General features: G+C 36.2%; 2 protein-coding genes across 8 annotated transcripts in view; one reads left to right on the top strand and one right to left on the bottom strand.

The window, feature by feature from the left end:
- Window positions 1–1,073: 1,073 nt before the first annotated feature.
- Window positions 1,074–7,144, bottom strand: LOC129766896 (sodium channel protein Nach-like). Its single transcript, XM_055767494.1, has 6 exons — window positions 7,034–7,144; window positions 6,417–6,978; window positions 1,668–1,950; window positions 1,555–1,608; window positions 1,319–1,498; window positions 1,074–1,252 (listed from the first exon to the last, which is right to left on the bottom strand). The coding sequence occupies exons 1-6, from the start codon at window positions 7,138–7,140 to the stop codon at window positions 1,074–1,076; spliced, it is 1,365 nt and encodes a 454-aa protein (XP_055623469.1). The 5' UTR covers window positions 7,141–7,144.
- Window positions 7,145–11,217: 4,073 nt separating this feature from the next.
- Window positions 11,218–27,194, top strand: part of LOC129769298 (uncharacterized) — a 44,927-nt gene continuing 28,950 nt past the window's right edge. For 6 of the 7 annotated variants that reach the window (XM_055771446.1, XM_055771450.1, XM_055771447.1 and 3 more), the window contains exon 1: window positions 11,218–11,783. In XM_055771446.1, the coding sequence (XP_055627421.1) occupies window positions 11,340–11,783 (444 nt within the window). In that variant the 5' untranslated portion in view covers window positions 11,218–11,339. Of the gene's footprint in view, window positions 11,784–12,163; window positions 12,298–27,194 lie in introns of those variants that run through there. The other variant, XM_055771451.1, reaches the window with a different exon arrangement.

Raw genomic sequence — 27,194 nt, 5'->3', positions numbered from 1 at the left:
TCAAAATCTCGGTCTCCGGCGTAACGCTTTCGTTTTCGAAACTTTGATTTTACACCCCGGTATAGAAATGAAAGACGTAGTCCTACGTCAAAACCTTGCGCTACGGTACATTGTATAATTCGATCCTTGACTGTGTTGAAGGCTTCCTTTTGCTGAGGTCCCCAGATCCATGAAGTTTGTGGCAACCTCCACGGTCTACCATTGAGGGTGAATGTCAACCACCTCGCAATCGTTACAATCATCTTAAATTTTATTTCATTGATAAATGATGCGGTCGAGGGTGAAATCAACCCACCTCGCGATTTTCTGGAGTAATTCCGACTCCGTAATTTTTTCTGTGGTAACCCCCGCGGTCTACCAACGAGGGTGAAAACAGACCACCTCGTATATGATCAGTTCAAATCATGCTTCCTGGAGTCATCCCGACCAATCCAGTGTTTCTTCTATGGTAACCTCCGCGGTCTACCAACGAGGGTGAAAACAAACCACCTCGTATATGATCAGGCATAATCATGTTTTCTGGAGTTATATCGACCGATCCAGAGATAAAATATGCTGAATCACCACATTGAATACGAATTTTCTATTCTCAGAACTACGCAAATAACCTTACTTTGTTATAAGATGTCTTTCTGAGCGTGATCCCAGTGATTCCCGTAAATCAGTTTTATAAATTGATTTTCTTATAGTCAAATTAGCCAGTATTGGTCTCCTGGCAGGATCGCCAAAATGTGCGTCCTGAATTTACTACGGGAATCACTGGGTCAATTGGAGCTTGATATTGTACGTCTTACCTCGTGGTCAGTTGAGTATCGAAAAAGGACTTGTCTATCAAGTGCCCAACCACGGAGGAAGCGTGTTGCCAGATGTGATATTAATTCCTTTCCATAAAGTGATGCCAGATGCTAACTGAGCTACTCTCATGACGAGGGGTACATTGACCCCTCACACTTATAAAACGTTGTTTTGCTTTCTTTTGTTCCAAAACATATTCACTTTTACTTCAAAACATATCGCACCGACACTAACTTTTTTGGGTGTCTGTATTTCGTAAATTTTTATCAACATACTTCTTACTTCTTATGACAATTTATCTTTATCTTTAAATGAATATTCTGCTCGGAAGGGTGCTTTTGTTTCTTCCTGTAACTTTCCAATGACTTTAGTGAAGTTTTAATAAATAGAAAAATGAGTTCTATAACTGTAATCACGCTCGCCCCAAAGAACAACCCGGCAATTCCTCCAGTAGAAGCTGAAATAAAATCGAACGTAAATCAACTTAGCACAATAAATCTTACCAGTCAGATTTGAAACTCACCAACTGCATCCACGAACCCATAGATTATTCTTCGACTGTAGCGAACTTTTGGAACATCCATATCCCATTTTATTAGTGGGTCATTAAACCAATCGAATAGAACGTAGTTCTGGAGTGTGAAACTAATCGAGTGACAATCTTTCAGACAAACGCAGGACGATAAACTTCGGGTGATGTTATCTATCAATGAAAAGCGTCGAATAGTTTAGTTGAATCCAGGAAGGTCACATACTTACTGTGATTATCCATCAAACATTTAAGTTGTTTCAGCCGACAAATTGGTACTCTAACTGGAAAATCATATTTTCTGCAAACGTATACGTGTCGGATTTTCTAAAACAACACTCACCTGCTAGGTTGTAAAAATGAGGTATGCAACCGCAAAACTGTATAAAGAATTTCAATCTACACTCCAGTATGCACAAATTATTGGAATAATAACTCGGGAAGAAATCTAAGTTTGATTCATGTCGGAATCTACAGTTACGCTGCTGCACGTACAAATCTTGTATTGTGAAATCTGCTGTAACGGTCACAGGTTTGAATGTCATTGTTAGAAAAGCTGATGCTGAGGTGTGGACTTTGAATCGTTTTAGAATCAACGGCGCATCGAATGGTCCGTGATAGAAGATCTAGAATCCGATAAGATTGTATTAAACGATACAACATCCAAATACAGCCATTCCATGCCAATCCAGTAAAGTGGTTCTCAGATTTTCGTGAAAAGTGGAAGTTTTGCTCATTATCGCAAAATATTAGATCTATTTTTTAAATTTTGTTTCGTATGATCTCTTCCGAAAAATCTACTTTATTCCTTTTTCTCCATAAATCCCTTTTTTTCAAAAACTCATTATTTTTGAACTACTGGACCGATTTAGGTGATCGACACATCAGATCAAAACCAATTAGCTAGTCTTTTTTGGAAAAATATTGCACTGGGTAAAAATTTTGATTTTGTTTTCGTAATTTTTTTTATTGTTTTTAATGTTTACATCGCTTTGGACTAGAGGGTGCTGTGTTTATTTATTTTATATTTTTTCTCGAAAGCTGAAATGCGATTTTTTTTCGTTTTCAAGTTATGATTTTTAAGAGTTAACCGATGGTTGTAAAAATCATTTTCTGCCACTTTTTTCCAAACATTTTTTTTGACGTAGGACTACGTCTAACCGGAAGATATAGGGGGTGAAATGGAAATCTAGGCACTGAACAAGTAGGAAAAAATGCAAGATTTGGAACGCTTATAACTCGAGCATTTCTCAATAGATCGCAAAGGTTTTTGCATCAATTGATAGGAAATATATCTACGCGTCTATCATAACGAATAACATTTCATTTTTCTTGAGATAAATAATTGAATAATTGTGAAATATCAAGCATTGTCCAAATGCACTATGTGCCCATTTTTGATTGGTCCATTTTGTGCTCCTCAAATCGTACCGACCAAAACGGGCAACCAGAGCAGCAGCGAAATAGAATGAAGCACGATTGGAAAGGAAAAAGAAAAAAAATGAACGAAACATTGGTTGCAGTCTCACACATGCGTAATTCTCGAGCCAGCCAGTCTGCTTAAAAATCCCCGCTCCGCTGCCGTAACGATCATTCTCATTCAAACCGTACACCACATCAGTTCGCATCACAACACATCAACAAACCAACCCAATCAGCCATGTTTGGACATGGCAAAGGAGGAAAAGTGAAGGGAAAAGCAAAATCCCGCTCGAACCGTGTTGATCTGGAGTTCCCCGTAAGGGTAGCTAGGCCGAGCGCGTTAGTACCAGTGCACCAGTCCACCTAGTCGGCGTTATATAGTTTCGGCCGCCGAAGTGATCGAGTTAGCATTCAAAGCTGCTCGCAACGATAAGAAAACCCGCATTCGGAACAGAACACATTCGGTTCGGTGGACATCAAGACAACAGGCAGCTGCAGCGAGTGGCGAGTGGCAAACGCAATCGCAAAACGGCATCAGGTAGCAGAAGAAAAAAGTTTGTTCTTTATACAAACTGCTTTGGTGTCAAATCCAGAACAAGGCGGCATCGAGGGCGTTCGAAATGGTTTTTTTTTCAAAACCACGAGTACTAAGTTTTCTAAATTGGAACCATTCCATAAAACAAGGCGCTTTTCAGGGCCATTAAACCTTCCAAAAAGGAGTTTAGGAAATACAGTTCAATGCTTTCTAAAACATTATCCAACATAATAATAAAACACAAATTGATGTTTTCCTAATTTGTTTGCCAGAATCTGATGAGTATGTGAATTTGGCAGTTGTTCTGAGCTTATTGATAGTTGGGGACTTTCCTGATTATTCAATTTTCACCAAATCTTAAATAACAGATTGAAAGTACAGTAATTTACAATTAGTTCGACATTTAGCTAATTGGACGGACATGTAATGCGACTTATTTAGTTGGACATTTTTGTAAACATAGAGATCCAAATTATGACCCCACATTGAAAGTCGACACTGTACCACTGTCATCGCAAATGTTCAATTACAGGTTAAAATCGCCTCCAATGCGACACTGAGTGGCACTTCGGCGCGTCGCATTAAATATAATTTACTGTACAAAATGTCACGAGCTGGAAGGGAAGAAATTTTCCAACTGTGAAAGCTGTGGCGAGTGGTAAACGCAATCGTTAAACAGGAAGGTTTAGTCGAACAAGATGGGGATATCGAGTGATAACAAAACAATAAACTCTTCAAATTAAAGATAATTTTGTGATCCTGAAAAGGACCCTTTTTAGCCTGCATGTGAATCCAACGAGCGAACAAATCGTAATGAATGTATTTTTATGCCATCGCTGCCTTCTAACGCTCTTTCGTTCGTCTCGTTGAACTCGCCCCTTTGGCTGAGTCTGCCGAATCCTGTGACCGTGTACCGCTAAAGTACAAAATGCGCGAATCCGCTGAAAAATATCTCATTCTCTTTCAAACCGTAAATCAGTGTTGGTGGTGGTTGTATGGCATCGTTTCACATCACATCGCATCAACGGATTGGTGCCGGAGCACCAGTATACCTAATGGCGGTTATAGAATTTCGGCCGCCGGAGTGCTCGAGTTGGCTTGCAAAGCTGCTCACGACAATAAGAAAACCCGCCTACAGAACAGAACACATTCGGTTCGATGGCAACAACTAGTTTCAGCGAGTGGCAAACGCAATCGCAAAACGGCAGCAGGTAGAAGAAGGAAAAAGTTTGTTTATACAGACTGTTTTGGTGGCAAAACCAGCCACCGTAAAACACGGCGCTTTTCAGGGCCATTAAACCTTTCAAAGAAGAGTTATTAAAAGTTTTTCACAATACCAATGCATTCTAAAGTGACATAATATGACATATAATATAAACTGATTTATTTTGTTTATGGTTGTTCTTGAACTTATTGGTTTGAGGTCTTTTAAATTTTTTCACAAACCCATGCATGGTTTCCGAATTAAAAGTGGCTGTATGCAGGATGGCATTAACGAATTTTCTCGTTACCAAGAACTGCTTTCTTTGGTTGATAACTAATGTTGAAAATTGACTGACGTTACATCTGCATTGTATAGAAACATAACTAAGGAGCAACATGATGAGCTATGTATTTCCTGCTGCTCTGTCCTTATTTTAAAGGACTTTAATCCTGTGTTAATTTACTGTTGGTTTTTCAGAACGCTTATAGCTAGTTTAATTCTCGACAGATCGTAGAGTTCGTCTCCAAAACCTCAGTTCTTTTTCATTTCTATTTACTTTGTTTGCGGAGATACAAATCTTACAATTCATTCGTCTTCGAAACCACAGTTTAAGGTACGGTAATGTGCTCAATAGTGAAATATATGATAGTGAATAAGCTGATGACCACCTATGCATTCCCTATCACAGCCATAATTTTGATTGTACGATATGTGCATACGCCGAAAGATGCCCGGCGTTGAACATTTAATAAGTACAAAGCCTTCAGAAAAAAATCAAGAATCAACTATGAGATAGTAAGAAAAAATTGATGTGGAGTCGATCTGGCGTAGTGGTAACATCCATGCCTCTCACGCTAAAGATCACGAGTTCAATTCTCACTTCCGACATTCTTCCAAAAATGGAAGTAAAAAGTGACGGACCAGCTTTAAAGTTTAACGAATGAGTTAAAAATCACTATAATACAGATAAAAAAAAAGAAAAAATTGAGAAAGTTTGTAAAAAAAGCAAAAACACAACACAAAAGTTCTTTTCAGAACCCCCAACATGTTCATAAAGAGTAAACAGTAAACTAATCCATTTTTCAGGTAGATAGGTGGGTATTCACGTAGGAGAAGAAAATAAAACAATATATTTAAAAAATATATTTAGCAAAAGCTGTCCCCTTTGTATAGTCCTACGTCACTCCGGTTATGTTCCCGACATTACCCACCCGTCTTTTATAATTCATAACTTTTGAACTACTGAACCGATTTAAATGATCGACACATCAAGCAAATTAGCTAGTCTTTTATGGAAGAATAGCTTACTAGCAATAAATTGGATTTTGTTTTCGTAATTTTTGATTGTGTTTGTTTTTTATAGTTAAATGATTGATATTTTTTTTTATATTTTTTAATGATAGCCGAGGTTTTGTTACATCACATATTCTGGAATCAGACATGTTATTTTTTTGGAAAACAGGGAAAAACATGCACCATCGGTTAATTTTGAAAAATCATAACTTAGAAGCGAAAAAATCACATCTCTGATTCTTGTATATGTTACGTAAGAACGCTTTCAAAAAAACTACAAAACAAAAAAAGCCCCCTCTAGTTCAAAGCCATGTAAACAATAAAAATACAATCAATAATTTCCAAAATGAGAACCATTTTTTTTGCCACAAAATACTAGCTAATTGGCTTTAATTTGAAAGGTCGATCATCTGAATCAGTACAGTAGTTCAAAAGTTATGAATTTTAAAAAAAATGGGAAAAAGTTGATTTTTCGGACCACCTTAATGGAAATAGGCACCCCAATGAAAAAATAAAAAAAAAATCAGGTCCAACATTTTGCGATAAAGAACAAAACTACCACTTTCTACGAAAATTTTAGAACCACTATAACGGTTTGGTATGGAATGACTGAATAACAATAATTTAGTTCGTATTACATCTCCGTTTGACGTTAAATTTCTCAAGGAGGCTGTAGTCTCGCGCTCGACGATATTAATTTCCACCAGCTCGTTCGCTGGATTGTATATTCCTAAGCCTTCCGATGATATAAGATGTATAATGTCCGAATTGAAAGAGTAGCAAATTCCCATTTCCGTGATTACGCGATAGAACTTCGCTTCGATATCATTCCCCAAAATCACTTTCCTATTAATCACGTTTGTGAGTTGATTCAAGATCAGCTTAAAATCCATTTCACTATACTCATCGTATTCTGCCAATTCACCCACACTAAAAATATCAGTTGAAACTAATAAATCTAGAAATCGTTCCAACTTTTTAGTATCATTTGGTTTCAATCGGTCAATTAATTCATCCCGAGCAGTTGCATTCATTCGATCATGGAAACAAATGGTCAAGCTGGGAAACGTTGTATTCCATTCGTGATAATTGCGGTCCAAGGTGATTACTGTTGGATTGGTTAAGTAGCGAATCCAGAAAAGAGCTACCAAAAACAGGGCAGATAAAACTGATGACCAGATCATGAGACGCCAAAAAAATCTGGAAAAAAATATTTTGATTTATGATCCTGCTTAATGAGAATCTGTATACATACTTTTCAGATGCTGCGCTCTTGACATTGGTCAGGTGGAAAACCGCGTGAAGTGTACTATTCTGAACCACGCGACGGAGAAAATTCGAGATGTAGAACTCGTAAGTCATGACTGTTTTGGAATATGATTATGATATGGTTCAGCGATATTCAAACACTTGCTCTGGTATCGGGCAACCAGAGAAGAAGTTGACCGTGACAGATGAATGATTTCCCATGGTGTTATTACTGAATCAATAGAATATTTGATTTGATTTCTTATCGCTTGCTTGTTCTGAATGGAACAATAGGGATCATTCATATCAATACATCTAAAGCGTTTTCCAATCTGTGACAACCACTGATATTGGCTCAACATTGATTTCTGTTCTGAATGCATACCGCCGTTTCTTCGGCGGATCTCTTTGTGGTGGCTTGGCGACTTAATTGGCCTCTATGGATATAGATAGTTTCATCTTATATTTATTTGAAAATAATGCGTTTTATTCTTCCTGGCGCGTGGGGTTTGACAAAAAGAAGAAGCTCGATGCGAGCGTCTTCCTTTTTTATTATATCAATAATTGTTGTTTCGACTCGAATAGTGTGTTCCTCATACTAACCCAACTGCATTCGACCTAGTCTATGCTGACTATGTCGCTATCTTCTTTTATGGGTTCGAATTCTCTTCCTGGGAACAAGCGTGGAGATTTCGTTCATTAAACCCTTCACCTATAATATCAAGTCTAACTCGTGGTGTACTTGCTCTTCACAGGGCGCTAGGGCGCTCAGTAGAGTAATGAAATTACTCGATACCCAACGAAATCGTAGACTAATATTTCTAATATTTTTTATAACTTTATGTATGTTAAAAAAAAGTTAAATATGCCACTACAAGAACAACCAAAACAGCTTTTCAGAGAAATCTAATGCGATAGAAATAAGGTGATTTTTAAAAACATCGAGCCGCTGAAGAAAATATCTAGGATCGATAAAAATAACAAATAATAAAAAGTCCAAAGATTAGCTACACTTTTCGTACAAATTCTTTACATATGAAAATCAATCAAATTTTTGAGTAAGAGTTTTGAATGGTATATTTGAATTGTTTTTTTTCTCAAATAGTTCTTTGATTTCCCAACATTTTTGCCGTACATCATATTTCAATCGAACATCTCGATTTCATGTTATGATTCCTTGAAATAAGGTGTTATAAAAAAATCAGTTGTAATTAAAATTGGTCATCTAATAATGAAAATTGTGATTTTGGGTACATACCACCATATGTACAAAGTTTCCAAAAAACTGGAGTCAAAGCAGTGGCCGGGTGATTTGACGTGGAATTGCTGTCAAATAGAATATAAAAGCCAACATACCGGAAAATGGCCATGCTATGTGATAGAAAATACATTTATTTACATGCGAAATTTTCATAAATTTCAGTCAAACCGGTCAGAACCAGGATCTTATGAAATCAATGTGCTGCTAAGTGAAAAAACAAGGTGTTCATAATGTAGTTTATTGTCCAAGTGAAGTCCTCTTTCATTTGAAACCCACGCTGATGGGATTTCGAAAAAAAAACTATATATAGCAATTTGGTAGTTACGCCCTTTTTGAATTTCAATTTTTTATGATCTAATGTGTACTACTAGTGATGCAGTTTTTATACCTATATTAATAAGGTTTTTGAAAAAAATATATATGGTGGCGGCCATTTTGGATTTGCCTATTTCATAAAAAAATATGTTTTACTAGTCGAGCCGTTTCATTCGATACCGATATTGATGATAGTTTGAGATCATGTGTAGTCCGCCATCTTGGATTTACATGTTTCATAAATAACTGTGTTCTACTCAGCCGGGTGCTATGATTGGAGCTTAGATTGTTAGGAAAATCTCAAGCGGAACTGTCAGTGGGAACCCGATTCAAGACAAAACAAAGGGAAATGTTAGTGGGGAACTCGATATGTTGGCTTCTGTCAATTCAATATGGGTTCTGTTTAGACGTCATCTACGTGGTTCTACTAGTCAAGTCCTGGTTCATGCGGATAGAATCAAATTGGTTGTCAAAATGAATACAATAGAAATGTCAAAATAGATCCAATAATCATGAGGGGAAAAAGTGTTACTTTTCTTATGATAATCCACTACATAGAGAAAGTATTGTTATTAACCCTTTCACGTACAACATCGAGTCTCTCTCGTGATGCGCTAAGCTAAGACGCTCAGCAGTGTAGTGAAATCACTCGATGCATGACGAACGAATAAAGATGAACTACATTTTTTCATCAAATAATGCTATCGTTTCAAATCATAAGCGTCCAACTGAAATTTTGTCAAATACTGAAACTTCAGTATTATTGACGCAACGTGACGTGACGGAACGTGAACGTGACGTGGATGTTGTATGTGAATCGCGCTTTATAGGAGAAACATCTGACAGCATGCGGAAAAAAAGACTACATGGGGAAAAAAGGTGCAAGAAATTAATTTTTCTTTGAGAAAATATTTTGGATTTGCATTTTTCATAAATAACTATGTTCGACTATTCGAGCCCTTTCATTTGATACCCACATCGAAGGTAGTTGAAAATCATTTGTAGTCCGTTTCAACCGCAGTTTCAACCTAACTGCTGTCAAAAGTGACTTATTCACTCAGTTTCAACTAAGTTTCGCATTAGGTTCAACCAGAAAGCTGTTGGGTTCGTATTGAGATGATTCACGGGTTCGCACTCGGGTTCACCAATCTTCTTAAATGGCACTAACGTTCCTAGAGGAATTTCGCCATCTCAACGTAGTATTACTTGCGTCATTTTTATTAGTACTTAGTTGAGATTCCTATACCAAATAACACGCATTGAAAGCATTCTGAGTGGCAAGCTCTAGAATACGCGTGACCACAGTGCAAGTCGGAAGAAATTTCTCTGACTTTTTTACTTTTATGTATCTAATATGTATTTTGTGTGATGAAATAGGAGATTTTTTTTCGAAATTGCAAATACATATTAAACGAAAACTGTGTCAGATGATGATTTTTTATCATCATGGTAATTATTTGTGAAACAAACAGGAAACGCATCGACAAATGGTTAAGTGAGTGTCAGGACTACATGTGTTAGGTAAATCAAACAACATGAAGTAGACATTTTCATTCGAACTTTTATAGTTTTACACTGCACTTGGTCCTTCCAAAATGAAAATGTTGACGCTTGTCCACGGTGAGGATGGAGGGAGTAGTTTAAAATAATAATGCTTTTGACGTAGGACTACGTATGTGGACAGCCCCTTATAAATCTGGATAAAGGTGCCTAGAAGTATATCCTAAGGTGAGGCCGTTTCGTCACTAAGTTGGTTAGGGGAGCGGTATATGAAAACAGTACGGAAGAAAGCAGAAAAGGAATTATTTGCTTGAAGCGTGAAAGAGACAGACTGATCACGAGCGAGCTCGGGTACAAGCGTATTGTGTGTTTTTCTTTTCAAGCAAAACACAGTAGACTTCAAGATGGCTGAAGAATGGTTTTAGCAAGTTGGCCCACCTTAGGATATACTTCTAGGTGCCTTGATGTGGGTGACGCGGATAGAATCAAATTAGTTGTCAAAAAGAATCCAATAAAAATACAATCCAATAAAAAAAAGTCAAAAGAGATCCAATAATCAGGAGGAGAAAAAAATATTACTTTTTTTTACAATAATCCACTACCTAGAGAATATATTGTTAATAAAGGCGAAAATAATAGAATTAATAAAAATGAACGAACAAAATTTTTTCGTCTATTAATGCAAGCGAATTGTACAAATTGCAACATTTATTTCAATTCTGGTTCAATCTAAAAGGTAATTAAACAAAATCAGAGTCACGAAAACGTTTGCTCCTTTTATGGGAGAAACATCTGATAGCATGCGGAAAAAAACAGCATGGGAATTTTTTTTATAAAGTAAAATGCACTTGAAAAATAAATTCGATTGAGTCCGCATGACCCAGGGGACAACTATGCGTAGAATGGTAGTATAGTTCTATTTGGGTGTCTATTCCATCGGACTCCTTTTAAAATTCCGTTCAATTTGAACGAGAAAATGTCACCCACATCTGGATGAAGGGGCGACGAGCATGTTACAACAGTCGGAGATGTATTCTGCATCCGAACAAACGCCGTACGCTGTCAGCTTAGATATCTGACAGCATTGCAGCAAATGTCACTTGAATTTTAAAACTATTGTAAACAAAACATTATTTCGATCAACGGTTATCTACTTTTGCATTCGGATAAAGTACGCCTTTTCCATTAGACTAAACAATTTCAGTGCCACGTTTCAAAACAAACATACTTTGAAAAGATGAGTGACAACAGTTTCGAGTTAGATATTACCAAATATATCGCCGAGCAAAAGCGTCTGCTCGCGCTCGAACGTGAACGCTTCGCAGTGGAGAGAATCAAAATATTAGAACCGGATAGTGTTGAGTTGGGTGGAAATTCTGCAGCCAACAATGTGAAGGAATCGAAAAATGATCTGAATAGTAAACTAGTTCAAAATGAAACTTGCGATGATAATAAGACTGCTGATCCACCAGAAAGTGCCTCCCACTGTGATTATGTAGCTCCCGAAAATCATGAGGAGTGTCCGATTGATAAACTACTCAGAATTAAGTGCTCCAAAAGTGTCGATTTGCCAAGTCCTAGTCATCGTATAGGTCCTTCTGTGAAGGACACTGCTTCTCCTAAACCGTTCCACGAGAGTGATGGATTGGATCCATTGACACCAAATCAACAGAAGCAACAGGTGAGTACAGATTTTCTAGATTTTCTTTCGCGCTGACGCACGTGTTGCTAGCAGGAATGTTTATTGTTCCTGGAGTGAACAACCCCGGGAAGAAACTTCTTTCATCCTAAGCGCATGATGACAAAAAACATTAATTTTCATTCAAATTTATTTTTGATGATTTCATTTAGAATTTATTTCATGATTTTAAATTGACCTCTCGTACAAAAAGTTGTATAAAAGTTGGGGAACTTTTTTTTTATCGGGCTATCACTTCAAGGATACCGACGTTTTCTTCTCATCATTATTCATGAACGTTGTGCACCTGAATCGTTGTCGGCTGCTTCAGACCGGAATAGTTTTGCACCTTACCTTTCTAGAGAGCATGTCCTCGGTCTAAGGTTCAGTTCTTCGGTGGCCTCTCGTAAGATAAGTTCGGTTGGGATTCCTTCGTATATGTGCTCGGTCCTTTTGAAGTATTCTTTCAACATGTTTCTCGCAAGGATTTAGCTAGCCAATAAAGGAATAGTCTCCTGTAAGTGTTGTGATAAGTAGAGAAGTCTAGCCAATGACGCTCTGCTGTTACTTTATACCGAATGTTCGGAATGAGTAGTCTTTTCTGCTGAATGAATTCAATTATTGCGTCGGTTTCTTAGTTTTGAAAGATTTTTTACCTACTCATCGCGTGACGACGGCAGGAAATGTGTTTGGTGCTTTTTTGTTCTAACAAAGTGTTTCCCTAATTTCTTGCCATAAGAATGCTTGTTGTGGATAAGTGTGGCGATACAGGAAGGAATCACGGAGAATACCGTATGGAAGTGTACGAAAATGGTTTCACTGTGTGGCTAATTAAGGCGACATTTCCTGGTCTCGCTGGAAAAAGGACATATTTTTGTAAACAACGAATCGTGAGAAATGCTAAATATCATATGCAAATTGATAAGAATATAACGTATTGAATAGAGTGCCTTATATTTTTTTAATGGTGATGAATTTGCCAAGTAATTAATTCGAAAAATGTACAAGCAATTTTATATTCACAAAACGCTCCTATGAAGCGGGTATGTAATGCAACTAGTTACTCAAATACAAAATGGTTTTTCTAATTCTTTAAAATTGTTTTACGATCTCAACTATTATCAACTATTAATCGTTTGCGTGTGGAAGAGCGCTCCCCTTGTTGCATGTGAAAACTGCGGGGAACGTAGGATTTCGTCTTCCAGGAACATATTTCGTGGGTACTCAAACGGTTAACTACACTTGACAAAAAAAAAATAGAAGAAAAGAGTGTGAAATCGAAAGTTTTGAGTGATTTTTGACATACTGTAACTTGGTGAAAAATCAATTTCAAAATCAGCAGAACAATATCGGGAAGAAATAAAAAAAACTGTTTTTTTCAAAAAAAACGGCGGACTAACACAAATTTTTGCTAGACAATTCAATAGTAAATCCAATCAACCTTATCAATCATCTTCCATTTGGTTTCTGAAACGTGCCGGTAGGAACGTTCCATCCAGAGATATTTCGGTTTATTGAAAAATTACCCTTTCGTCTTCGATGATGAATAATTCAATAAATAATGATAGCTCCGCGAATATAAAGGCAGTTTTGAAAACACCAAAACTACTTTCATGTTGTAGTTTTGGTGTTTTCAAAACTGCCTTTATATTCGCGGTGCTATCATTATTTATTGAATTATTCATCATCGAAGACGAAAGGGTAATTTGGTAATGGTAATGGTGTTTTCGAAAAATATCTTTTAACGTTAAAATGACGTCGAGATCTACTATCATCTCGAGATTTTTTTTTTGTAAAAAATCGACACCTGGGTCTATTTTCGGAATACGAGAAAAAACGTATGATTTAGCGTGCTAATGAAAATGGACATCACAATTTTTCATATGGAATTTCGTGCGAAATGTTGATTTACACGATAAGATACCCAATGCAAAATATTAGCTCAATCGGACTTCATTTACTAGTCTGGGAACGTTTAAATTTGAGTTTTTTGAAAACCGAAAAATCACCCAAGAGTACAGGAAATCGGGGTTTATCAAAAAAAGTAGATGGTTCTGGGCCTAGGGGCACGGACGGGAATTTGACGTAGGACTGTGATTGTTTGTATTAATTGCATTTGAATTGAGTTTCTCATTGTTTGAAAATTTGTAATTTTTACTTTTTTGATACATCAAATGGAGGTCTAGGAAAGCGTTTCTAATAATACCTTTGAACGGGTAGGTAGAAGTAGATTCCGGAACTATATTCTAACCTGGACACGAGGAGCTCGACACTATTTGAATTGTTTATATCAATGTGCACAAAATATATTAAAGTCGTTACCACTCTTTTCTTCTATTTATTTAATTATGCAGAAGAGGACAAGCAATCATGATTTTGCAGTACATTTTTAACACAATTTTAAATAGCGTAGATCTACATAGATGCTTATTGCTTATTTATATGATGAACAAGTGAAGTGAATTCAGGGTAGTTAAGCGGGCAAAATAATAACATAATTACTTCTAAGGAAGAAATATATGGGTAACTTAATACAGCCATTCCATGTCAAACCGATATAGTGGTTCTCAGATTTTCGTGAAAAGTGGTAGTTTTGTTCCTTATCGCAAAATATTAGACCCGTATTTTTTAGTTTTTCACTAGGGTGGTCCAAAAATCAACTTTTTCCCCCTTTTCTCCAAAAATGACTTTTTCAAAGATTCATAACTATTGAACTACTGAACCGATTCAGATGTTCGACAAATCAAATTAAAGCTGATCTTTTTTAAAAATACTGCAATTTCAGAAAATTGAAATTTTGTTTTCATTGTTGTTGATTGTATTTGTTTTTTATGGTTTTCATGGTCTCGGGACCAAGAGCGCTATATTTTTTTATATTTTTTCTTGAAAACTTTTACATAATATATCAAAAAATCAGGACGGCGTTATTGTTTGTTCTTAAGTTATAATTTTCAAAATTAACCGATGGTCCGAAAAATCAATTTTTACCCATTTCTCCACAACAAAATGATCGATATATATAATCCAACTTGTTTAAAAAAATATTAATCTTGGAAAAAAACGGATCTTGTTTTTGTAATTATTGATTATAACTGTTTTTCATAGTTTAAATGGTTTCGGGACCAAGAGCGCCATATCTTTAAATTTTTTTCTTGGAAGCTGAGTTTTTTTTCATATAACATGTTTTAATATCAGCGGAGTGTTTTTTTCGTTTTTGAGTTATGATTTTTCAAAGATAGCATGTTTTCAGTTTTCATTCAATATTCCTATGCGACTGTACTGCATCCATGTGACTAGAATACAATTTTCACGCAAGTATGGTATTTTTTCAAATAAGAACAACTCATTGGCTTCAAATAGGTATGGCTTCAAATCATCGAAATCGCCCCCATAGGTTTGAAATATTTTAAAAAAGGTATTTTTGGAAAAAGGGGAAACATGATTTTTTGGACTATCGGTTAATTTTGAAAAACCATAACTCGAGAGCAAAAAATAACGCCTCTGATTTTTGGATATGTTATTTAAAAAATCCTCAGTTTTCAAGAAAAAATATGAAAAAATATAGCGCCCTTGGTTCCGAGACCATGAAATCCATAAAAAAACAAATACAATAAATAACCACGAAAACAAAATTAAAAGGGAAAAAAAGTTGATTTTTTGGACAACCTTAAAATGGAAATGGGCACCTTAATGAAAAACTAAAATAATACGAGTATAATAATTTGCGATAAACAACAAAACTACCACTTTTACGAAAATCTGAGAACCACTATATCGGTTTGGCATGGAATGGCTGAATATTGAGATCGCGACTACTCAAGCCATCTTAATCTGGCATGTGTGAGTATACCCTTTCGAACCTCTAAATGAAGTACCAGTAAAACTCTTTAATTGCATTTTTTACATTACCAAACAACATGCTGAATATCATGACATCCTGGACCACAATTACATAAATTGTTAGTAGCAAGACCTATACTATAAAAACGTGAGATGGGCACGAATTGGTTGGACAAAAACCTGAACATCGATCAAATATAATCTTTATCAACGTTTAACCTTTTGAGGTTGATTCTCGTCGAATTTTGGGAAAAATAGAGTAAAACCAGCCAAGAAAAAATCCAAATAAATCCAAGATCATATTCCCATTGATTCTGCCAACTGATAATAGCCTATTATAGACATAGACGACTCACATTGTGAGTTAACCCCTGTATGTAGCCAACAAGAGTGCTCGTTGCGTTGTGGGGGATAACGAGTGGCTAGTAAAATCGGAGTACATACCCATTTCAATCGTCAAATTGTTCACTTTTTTTTCTTTATTCACTATTCATATTTTAAGCAAAAAAATCGGTGGACAAATTTCTTGTCTAATCTTATACAGCACAACATACATCGCAATAACGATTTTGCGTAATATGCGTTTGAAATTTCTTAATGAATCATTACATGATTTTCTTAATGAATCGTTACATAATTACGTAGAGTAACCCCTCTATATAGAAATCAAAAACGTAGTCTCACGTCAATTTTTTTTGTCAAAAAAATTGGAGGTAACGGTAAATCTCAACGTTTCGTGCAATTGTATTTTTTTTAAAAAGCCTAATTTCCTGTACTTGGGTGATTTTTCGGCTTTCAAAAAACTAGACACTAGTGAATGGATTCCGATTGAGCTAATTTTTTTTACTTTATCATGTAAATCAACATTCCGCACGAAGTTCCATATGACCATTTTCATTAGCGCCCTAAACCATACGTTTTTCCTCATATTCCGAAAAAAGAGTAAGACCCGATATTTGTCGATTTTTGACGAAATTTTTTTTTGAAATGACAGTAGAGTTTTGAGTAGACGTTTGATGCAATTTTAAGACATTTGGCATTAACAAATTTTTTTCGAAAACCCCATTTTCATGTTAATTTCACATTCAGGACACGGACAGGACATTCATTTTTTTTAGATTTTATAAAACCCAATCGTAGAATCCTAAAACGCTTCTTCCATACAACGTTGATGTTTGTTTGATTGAAAAGGTTATTGGGAGTTAACATTGTCGCAATCTTGAGCATCGAATCATCAAAATCGAATCTTTTTATCATTTGTATGATAAGCTCCACTAAAAACTGCTACAAATATTCTTTTAAAATCATCATCGTTCTGATAGCTTCTGCGGCCAATCTGCCGTTCTACGCATAGTTGACTCATGTTCCAAAATCTGCAACTGAGAAAAACTCAATCAAAGTTGTTTAGCATACTTGACCACCAGAAGCTTTAAGCATTTCAATTTACCAATACACCGGGTTTTTTTATAAGCAGTAAACTATTGTTCAATGAAATGTGACAAGATCTCCTTACATGAATCAATCAAACTTGATTACGTGCTCAAAAATTCATGATGGGACAGTTTTGCCTAGAATATCAACATGGGACAATTGAACTTGATGTTGCTTTTTGAAATACTGGGAACAAACAGTAAGTTTTTTTTTGCTTTTCCGTAAGACTATGCATGAAAAAATCGTTTTATGAAGAAAAGTAAAGTATGCCAAAAAGAAACATGTGAGAACTATGCGTAAAACTGCAGTTTGATAGCATAAAAAACTGGATGGGTTATGACCAGGGTTGCCAACTATTATTTTGAAAAATCAGGGAGAATGAAAATAAAAATCAGGAGAAATCAGGATAGCTCATATTGTGTTGTCCGAAAAGTTCGAACCGATTTTTGGAAACACAATCGCACCATTTTTATAGGCAGACTACATTTATTCAAGTTTGTGAGCGCAGTTTTGTTCCACGATCTTTCGAAATCTTTTACACAGCCTAAAAATATTATCCATATTCTGGTTTACATTCTCGTCGAAAACTCTTTTATATATAAATGAAAGATATTTTCTATGCTTCTCGACACTATGTTCGTGTACTAGAGATAATTTCACATGGACCCTAACCTGTGATAATCTGAAGGTGCAATATCGGGTTAGTTTAGCTGGTGGGATAGCATATTCCAGTCAAACTCAAAATTAAATTGCCGTGTTGTCAAAAAAAACGAAGTTTGGCGTTGCTCTGATGGAGCACGACGGCTATCACATTGATTAATTCTGGAAGTTCCTCCAGTTTGTTGCAAGCAGTAGTTGTGGTTATTTATCGACTGTTTGATTAGTGGAAGCTCATAATGGAGCTTTGAGAATGCTAATGTATGTTAATGATGATGAGTGCTTGTGGAATATCAGGAAATGTATAGACAAAGTTGTAAAATAAGGATTAGGAATAAGGTATACAAAAAACTACAATTTTTTTCAATTATTCATCATTCATAATATAACGATTTGAAACTGCCTTTGGGAGTGCTAATCTGTATCTTTCTAACGCTAACTTCAAGCTTTAATAAATGTCGACAGGGTATCTTGAATAAAGCGAATCGCTTCGGAATATATAGATAATAAACATAAAATGATAAAACATTATACAAGTGCGGACTGTAGAGCTTTTTTATGTAGGCTATTATGATAATAATGATTTACAACCAGGAAAACATCGTATATTTATTACGAATAATTTTCATTCTAATGAAGTAAAGAGTACCTTCTAAACACGAGTTCAACACGCGCAATCGGTTTTCCACCTTACTAAGCATAGAGCTAAGAAAATTATTTATATATAGTTTTAAAAATATATTTAAGAATTCGGCTCCTTCAAACTCATGTAACTGAGCCTGTTTAAATAAACAAATTTAATAAAAAAAAGTAAAAAGAACAAAATCAGGAAAAATCTGGATCATTCCAGAAAAATCTGGGAAAATTCAGTGTTTGTCAGGATATCAGGGAACGTGTCAAAAAGTCTTGGAAATCCTGAAAAATCAGGAAGGTTGGCATCTCTGGTTATGACTATGATACAACCGCAAGGTTGACGTAGGACTGTCGTTGGCTCAGTAACCATTTGTGTTTTTTTTCAATTAGCAATAATCGCGCCTCGACTGTTCCTCATTGGGTATGATATCGCCGCTGCGCAGAGCTATCTTTTGTCTATTGAATAAATTATTGAATAAACTTGTGAATGGATGAAACAATTTACGAATTCAATTGCAAACAAATCCCAATTCAGGCCAATTCATGCATTATAGTAGTGGTTATCGCAGTAAATAGCTATCAACATTTCGCCTAATCATATTCATAGAAGTTCAGTGAACTGGCGACATGGAGGGATATCTTCCAATGCAGTCTTGAATGGTTGAATGACCAAAGCGTTGCATTTGTACCCGATTTTGTAGACCGTGTAAGCAAAACAAATTCCGGAGTGTAAAAATGCATACTGCCGACATATATCTGCAATGCCGATTTTTCCAACTTCTTGGTGTCGTTGGTTCTTGGTTCTTGTTGGGAAAACACATTCCGGTTTGCAAAAATGCAAGCGAGTGAAAAAGTACCCGCTGCTTGCATCTAATTTTCAATGCCACATTATTCAGACTCGATGATTTTGAAGTCTGAAACATTTCGATTTGTAGAAACACAAGCGAGTACAAAAGTACCCACAGCATGCATACACTTCAGCATTTTTCGCTCAACTGTCCAACACCGCCTCAAGGCGGGTTATTGTTTTTACCGAAAAACTGTAATTTTTTGTTACCTTAACAACAAAACTTGTATTTTACGTTCGACAGTAAAATACTTATCACAATAAACTTACCGATCAATTTCCCACCAATGAAATTCTCAAACAGTGTGTTTGTTTTTCGTTTGGAGTGCGCGACCGAAATCGATTTACACCCACTTTTTTTACGCGGGGGATACGTACCTCCTAAAAAAACCGCGTTATTTGAAAATCCGCGTAAAAAAACCATGTCACGTAATGATAGATATCAAATGGGACTATTCTTACGTAGAACGGAAGTAAAAAAGTCGAGTGTTGCTCGCTTGAAATTCCTGCTCGTTGTACCACCCGGTGAGCTCCCCAACCCAACACCTAAAATCCACGTAAGAATCGTGATTAGGCGCGGCACTAATTTCCTTCATAAGCGCTAAGCTTCGTTACAAACACTATTAACCGTAATATGCTCTGAGGGAGCATAAGAGAAAAATTGAGCTGAGGGAGAGATGTGATATTGCACTGGTTACCGGATACTATTACTATTCAGTTTTAATAAATGGTTTTTCTTTCAGGGATTAAAAGTTGTTTCATTTCATCATACATTCAGGTTTTTTTTCTTACGCGGGGGATACGTACCTCGTAAAAAAAGTCCGCGTTAATTGGAAAATCCGCGTGAAAAAAAACCGCGTTAATTGAAAAATCCGCGTAAAAAATCGCGTCAATTGTAAAATCCGCGTAAAAAAACCAGGGTGTTTTTTTCCTCTTTTATCTCGAATTTCCGACTTTCGACATGAAATACTCCTTATAAAATATTTCTAATTTATTTTCTTTTTTATAATAGATAGGCTCTTTTAATATGTTTGTCGTCGTCATGTTCATGAAGTTTTATGAATTTACTTATAATTTTCAACAACTTTCTCAAATACATCATTATGGTGAAAATATGTGTTTAGAAGTTACGTTGAAAAACATTTAAAAAAAAAATAAATAAAAAATAAATAAAATTGAAGAAAAAAATAAATTGAAGAAAACAATAAATTAGATTTTTTTTTTCAAATATCCCGAGAATGGCTGTATTTAGAAGAAGATTGATAAAGAGTTTTTCTTTATTTTAAATCAAAAATTTGTGGCTAAAACCGATTGTTAACTTACAAAAATTCGATGTTTTTAAAATTTATAAAAATTTGATGTTCCACAAAGTTCGTCAAAAATAGATCTAACCATCTTGGAATCTTTTTTTTAAATTTTCTACATGATTTTTATTTTATATGAAAAAAATTTATATTAAAAAATCAAAAAATGTGTATTTTAGATATTGCAAATTAAAGTTTTTTTTTGGTAAATAAAAAAAAGAGTACTAATTTTTTTTCAGTGTATATTTTTTTCACGTTTCAACTTCAATACTCTAAAACTCTGTCTAAGACACTATTTCGGTACGACAAGTTTTTAAAATCTGGATTTTGAGTTCGATTTAATTTGTAATTGCACATAAGAGCGGGAGAAAGTATACCATGAACCCGAGAAATGCGAGATATTTTGACCCCATGCATAGGAATGCTCTTTCGGTAGCCTACTTACAATTAATTGGTGCACCTACTAACTTGATTTCCTTTTTCACGTGTGGAATTAGGGAAGCAGTCGCCAGCGGCAATTAACGCCCACCATTTCCCGCCATCCTTATACAGCTTATTGATGCAGTGGACAAATACTTTCCTCCCGCTCTTATTGTTTTCCATAACTTATTTCGACCGCAAAGCGATAAGCAAGCGCATCGCTTCCCACCGGCAGCCGCTGTTGTGATTTTAGGGGGCACATTTTGGTTTATAGTAGTGAAACAACGACTGCTTCATCAATGTCAATTAGATTTCCTTTACCTGATGGAATCCAGCATGTATCGAGGACATTTTTGGAATAAATTTCCCATTCTTCTGCGATTTCAGGTTTTGGGGACACCGGCAGAAGAATTGCATCGGTGGAATTGGACGCGTTTTGGCATCTAGAACAATAATGAAAGAGTGAAGAGAGCGGTGGAATCCAGACTAACTGTTTCATCAACATCTATGTTGTTGGATCATAATTTCGGTGTTGCTTCCGGCGTTGAATTAGTACTAAGTTACTCAAACATACCGACTTGTTCCTCGGACGATTCGAAATTTTCCACTTCATTTCTTGTACTATTCAGTTCTCTTCCTCCTTCTTTCTTATTTCTCATATCTCACACGAAAAATTGCGGATACGCGAAAAATACTTATATTTATTTATAACAAGCGGTTTTCTGTTCATTCTTGAATGAAATTCTTTATCTATGATTTTTCGTCATTTTGAGGTAATTTCAAAACCGCATCCATGTAAATCTTCTGAGGTTATGCTCCGATTTTTCCTTCAGTAAATCGCATTTTTGACATGTGTCTTTTCGAGGAGCATGGAAATTTAAGTTAAAATCAGTATCAAATACTTTTTTTTAATTGGTTATCTACAGTCAACTCTCCCTAACTCGATATCCAAGGGACCATCGAGTTAGGGAGGTATCGAGATACAGAACATTTTCTCATATTTTTTTATGCCACAAATTGCAAATATATGATGTTAGGGTAAGTGTCCCAATATTAGGGCTTAAAAATATGACCCAATTAGGAATAAACCAATTATGGTACATGGGGTTTACTATAATTGGTACCATTGCGTATACAGGATATTACTATAATTGATTTATTTTTGTGCATTAGTACATTTACCCTATATGTACTAATGCGCATGTACTATTATACATTCTTTTCTCAAATTTTAATATAAATTTAAAATACATAGGATGTTTGTTTAGTAGGCCAATTTTATTGTAAAATGGAATTGGAAATGGAAAAGGAACTAGGTTAACAAAGAAAATATTAATTATGTATGTAATTCAAACTAAATTGTAACGATCACGCAGGAACTGTTCAATCGCAAAGAAATGTTCAAATAGTTTCACGGGAACATTTTCAGTTGATTGCAATATTTCGGACATATTCTTTAGGTTCGATTTAACGTTCGAAGGTGTAATTTCAAAACAATCAGCTGAAACTTCCTGAACCTCTCCTAACTCCATAGGACTACTATTTTCAACGTTTTTTCAGCTTCTTCGACACTTTCCAGTATATCGGTATCATTCATTAGATCACAGCAAATCACATTTTGATCCATTTCGCAATATTCATCAAATGACGATGAACAATCGAATGGTACTGCACTGTCGACAGCAGCAAGCTCACGACGCATTAATTCTGCCAGCGGAATATCATCATCATCATTTATGGAAAATCCGGCTTTCCTGAAGCAATTTTGAACAGTCTCAGATTTAACCTTGTTTATCCAAGAGCGTGAAAGTAATTCAATTGCATCCAATACCGATATATCTGAAGGGTCCTAGAGTATATTTGAATACAGTATGAGTGCTGAATAACATGAATGTAAAAAGGAAAAAAATACCGTTGTATCCTCCATTTCTAGCAGTCTTCGTTTTACTAATTCATGGCGATAGTACTGTTTCAGGTTCTTGATTATGCTCAAGTCTAGCGGCTGAACTACTGAAGTAGAGTTTGGTGGAAAAAACTGCAAATTTATCGATTTAAGCTTTGGTTGGAGAGATTTTGGGTGCGCTGTACAATTATCAACGAACATGACCACCTTTGAGGAGAAAGAGATATAAGTATGATACATTCCCATTACACATAATTCCCGAATCAATACCTTTCTATTTTCTTTGGAAAATCTTTCGTCAAGTTGCATAATCCATTTCTCAAAAAGAATAGAGGTCATCCAGGCCTTGGTGTTACTCTCGTATATCACTGGTAATGATTTCTTCTTTTTGAAACACCGTGGGTTTTTACTCTTTCCAATGACCAGCAATGGTAGTTTATCGCTTACGTCCATGTTGGTTGCACACATGATTGTCAGACGTTGTTTCGAATATTTTCCTCCGTGGCAAGTTTCTGATCGAAATGCAAATGTTTTGTCTGGCAAACATTTGCAGAAAAGTCCTGTTTCGTCTGCATTGTAGATATCACGTGCATCATACTCGGCGATTATACTGGGTAGGGTTTGCGAAATCCAGTTGTCCGTTACACTGAGATCTACACTGGCACTCTCGCCACATAGCTTCCGAAATCTCATCTTTTGCCGTTTTAAAAATTTACTTAGCCATCCAGAACTTCCTTTAAAATTGGGAATTCCCAATTTCTGGGCAAATTCGCAAGCTTTCTCCCGAAGAATAGAACCTGAGAGAGGTAAATTATTCTCTCTGGCTTGATTGACAAAAATTTCCATTGACCGTTCCAGCTTCTCGTTCCCAACCAACCTTATCCGCTTTTTGTCCACATTCAATTTTCCCATCCGATGCCATTTTTCCTTTTGCTTGAATAGTGTTGACACCGTACTTTGTGCAATACTGAAATCTTTTGCAACTTCAGACACCTTTCGCCCATACTTGTCGACTTGCTCGATGATGCTCAAACGTTGCGCTATGGTTAGCGTTTTAATCGTTCGCTTGAAAGGTTTTCCCTGGTTTTCCATACTTGAAAAAAAATCCTTGATAATACGAACACTTCGTCTTCACTTTCAAGAGCAATTGAAATGACAGCTAGAAACGCACAAAAACAAGTACGCGAAAATCAATCGAGTTAGCGAGGTAAAAATCCATGGAAAAATGAAACAAAGCCCATCGAGTAAGAGAGGCATCGAGTAAGGGAGGTATCGAGTTAGGGAGAGAAGAATGCATGTAAAATCAAAGGTGCCATGAAATTCATCGAGTTAGGGAAAATATCGAGTTACAGAACATCGAGTAAGGGAGAGTTGACTGTATTAATAAATTAGATTTTCGTTCATTATATGCTATGCGTCCAAGTTGCTGTTAGGAAAACTCTAGCATTGCTCTTCTTCCGATGTATGGATAACTTGTTGGTAATTGTATCGGAAATTCATATCTATTTTTTCTTTCAGAATTAAAAAAAATTATTTTTTAAATATTGTTTTAATGAATTTTCAAATTGGTTGATATTTTTTAATGAAAACATATATTATTTCCTACATTACATTCTTTAACCAGCATTTTGTAGGTTTTATAGTTTTTTATGAGAATTTTTCGAAATTATGAGTTGTTTTTAACCTTTTTTCGAAAAATCTCAACTGGAACAAATTTAAAAAACCGGAATTTCACTGAAACAGAAATATTTTGAAAATTAGAATTATTTTTACTCAAAAAGAGTTCTTTTCAAGTTCTGAGAAAAATTATATGAAGAGCCCATACAATTATCAAAAAATCATCTATGTATTGGAAGAAGAGCACTGCTTTGAAATTATTTAGAAACTTTGGAAACTAGTTCTGAAAAGAACTGATCATTTACTACTTGATGAAACGGTAGAAAAACACGCCGCAGCAGAATCAAATGTGACTGATGTTGCTACTGCTTTGCTAGTACTGTTGCTTCTACTACTACTAATTTTGTGGTGACTGCTTCGTAGTTGGAAAGACTCATCACTACGGGGCAGCATTTTGTTATGCATTTCTGACTGGCAAATGAAATACTAATGTGGGGCTAACGATGCAGTTTTCGCTTCAGTTCAGGGACACAAAAATACACAAGCGCTCTCCACCAAACGACATGCAAACAAACACTTTGTATCATTTTATCGAGTTCCACCAAAATTGCACCGCGATGTAATGCTGACTGCTCGCTGGAAGGAGTCATACTGTGTTATAGAATATTCAACTTCTGTGCTTTTAGGCTCGGGTTGTGTTAGTGAGTTAGCGTCGGGCTTTAATTGCAGTATTTCCTCTCTCTATCGTGTCCGTTTATTTGTTTCAGCGTTTGTTCGATCGATTTGCGTGCGACTTTGCGACTTTGCGACTTCGTTATTGACGATAACGGGTGTTAAATAAAAAATGAGAATTTTTTCAATCACACATAAAAAAAATTTTTTTTTTCGTCGATTTCAGTATTTTTTATTAATAACATAATGTATTTTCTTCAAAAAAATGTCAGTGAATGTTTGAGTAAGGGCCGTGGTCTGCTGTTCGACGCAACTTTGTCGTGATGCTCCCACAAGAACGTTGTACGGCACTTACGTCCATTTTCCGGATACAACTCCGGATTCTTGTAGTCAGTTGCTTCGTGTCCTTGGCCCTCCAATTGTTTTTATACACTAGGGCACTGAGTGAGCCAAAGAAACCCTCTATTGGGCGACACTGGGGCAAGTTTGTTGGGTTACGATCTTTCGGCACGAACGGTATCTTTTTCTCCTCAAGATACGTCAGCGTCTTCTTGGCGTAATGGGAAGACGCCTTGTCCGGTCAGAAGACGTACTTCCCATCCGTGTGATGCTCGTTCAGGAACGGCAGCAGGATTTTATCGAGGCACCCTTCTCGATAGATTTGTTGGTTGATTTCCAGAACGCTCGGCTTAAACCAAGGCTTTGAAATGCCCCGGTCGGAAATGGCGATGTACAACATAATCTTTTTTTCAAACTTGTGCTTGAACTTGTATTTCACTTCAGGCGGTGTAGATGACTTGTCGCTGGAGTAGTAATTATCATTTCCTGGAATATGCGTTTTGGACAGCGGAAAATAGCTTTCGTCGTCCAGAACAAAAGACGTCCCGCGGTATTTTTTGGTCATCCGCCGACACTGTGATTTAACCGTCTCAATCTGCTCCTCCGTGTACTCCGGCGACCTCGTCTTCTTCCTGCAGACGATTCCTTCCATCTTGAGGGTCCGATGGATCAATACGTGGGAGCAGCTATGTTTCCGACCGGCGTCACGCAGGCTGGTTGCGTCCTTGTTGTCAAACAGCTTCTTTAACGATGTCTTCCTCTGCTTCGTCATTATCCTCACCGGACGACCACTTCCGACCTTCCGCTCTACGTTCAGGGAACCCAGGATACGATATACCGTACTGACAGGTACATTTTCTTCCTTAAAATGTGCCACCGTGAGCTTTTTTCCTTGCTGGAAGTGCGTTTCGTAGAACCGTACAATGCATTCGCGGAGCACGTGCTGTTTCGACGCCATCTTTGCTTTGACTAAATTCAAACTAGCAAAACCAAACACGCCTAATGTTTCTAGGGAGCCCAAAGAGCAATTTTCTTGGAGAAAGAAAATTTTACGCTTTTTATTTGAGTTACTGAAAGGTATTGAAAAAATTCTCATTTTTTATTTAACACCCGTTAGAAAAGGCACGCACACAAATGAGCAAAATAAAAGTATTTATTCTCATCATTTCAACCAATTAAAAATCAGAGGATTGTAATGCATCATAAGAAACCAATCTTAAGCGGCAATTGGGGTGTATCAGTTTTCGACATAATCGGTCATGTCGTGCAGTGTTGACTTTATCCAACAGTCAGCGAACCGGTTGAGGCTTAATAGAACTTCCGATTAAATTGGTATGGAAAACATGCGTTCACAGCAAAAATAGTTATTAACGTTAACATTATTTCATGAAATCGTGACATCTTTTCAGCAGAGGCGTCTCGTCCGCCTGTTCAAACTGTTCATAGGACAGGTAGACAATCTCAGAATAAAATATATATTATTTCACGTTTGTAACATGAATGAGGAATTATCGAAGGTATGTTTTTGTGATTTCCATGTTATCCCGAATATCCGTATTATATTTTCTATTTTGGTGGAACTCAAACTCATATAATATAATCTATATCTGATAATTACATTTGAATACACCCCAATCCGCGCGCAACACAGCCTCAACACTACGAAATAAGCAGTAATGTAATGCGTAAAAATGACGTTTTCGGTTCAATATTTCTACTGAACGAAACCGATACAAACGATGGAAAATACA

This window comes from Toxorhynchites rutilus, chromosome 2 (genome assembly GCF_029784135.1).
Source record: "Toxorhynchites rutilus septentrionalis strain SRP chromosome 2, ASM2978413v1, whole genome shotgun sequence".
Lineage (NCBI taxonomy): Eukaryota > Metazoa > Arthropoda > Insecta > Diptera > Culicidae > Toxorhynchites > Toxorhynchites rutilus.
Note: the sequence above shows the minus strand (reverse complement) of the source record. Positions and strands in the feature narration are given on the sequence as shown.

What these genes read in the sequence shown, in the direction of transcription:
- LOC129766896 (XM_055767494.1), bottom strand. Translation starts at nt 7,140, where the DNA reads ATGACTTACGAGTTCTACATCTCGAATTTTCTCCGTCGCGTGGTTCAG. An exon ending in ATTTAACGTCAAACGGAGAT is followed by an intron (nt 1,951 to 6,416) that starts GTAATACGAACT and finishes ATCGGATTCTAG; the next exon opens with ATCTTCTATCACGGACCATT. An exon ending in TCATTTTTACAACCTAGCAG is followed by an intron (nt 1,609 to 1,667) that starts GTGAGTGTTGTT and finishes ATGATTTTCCAG; the next exon opens with TTAGAGTACCAATTTGTCGG.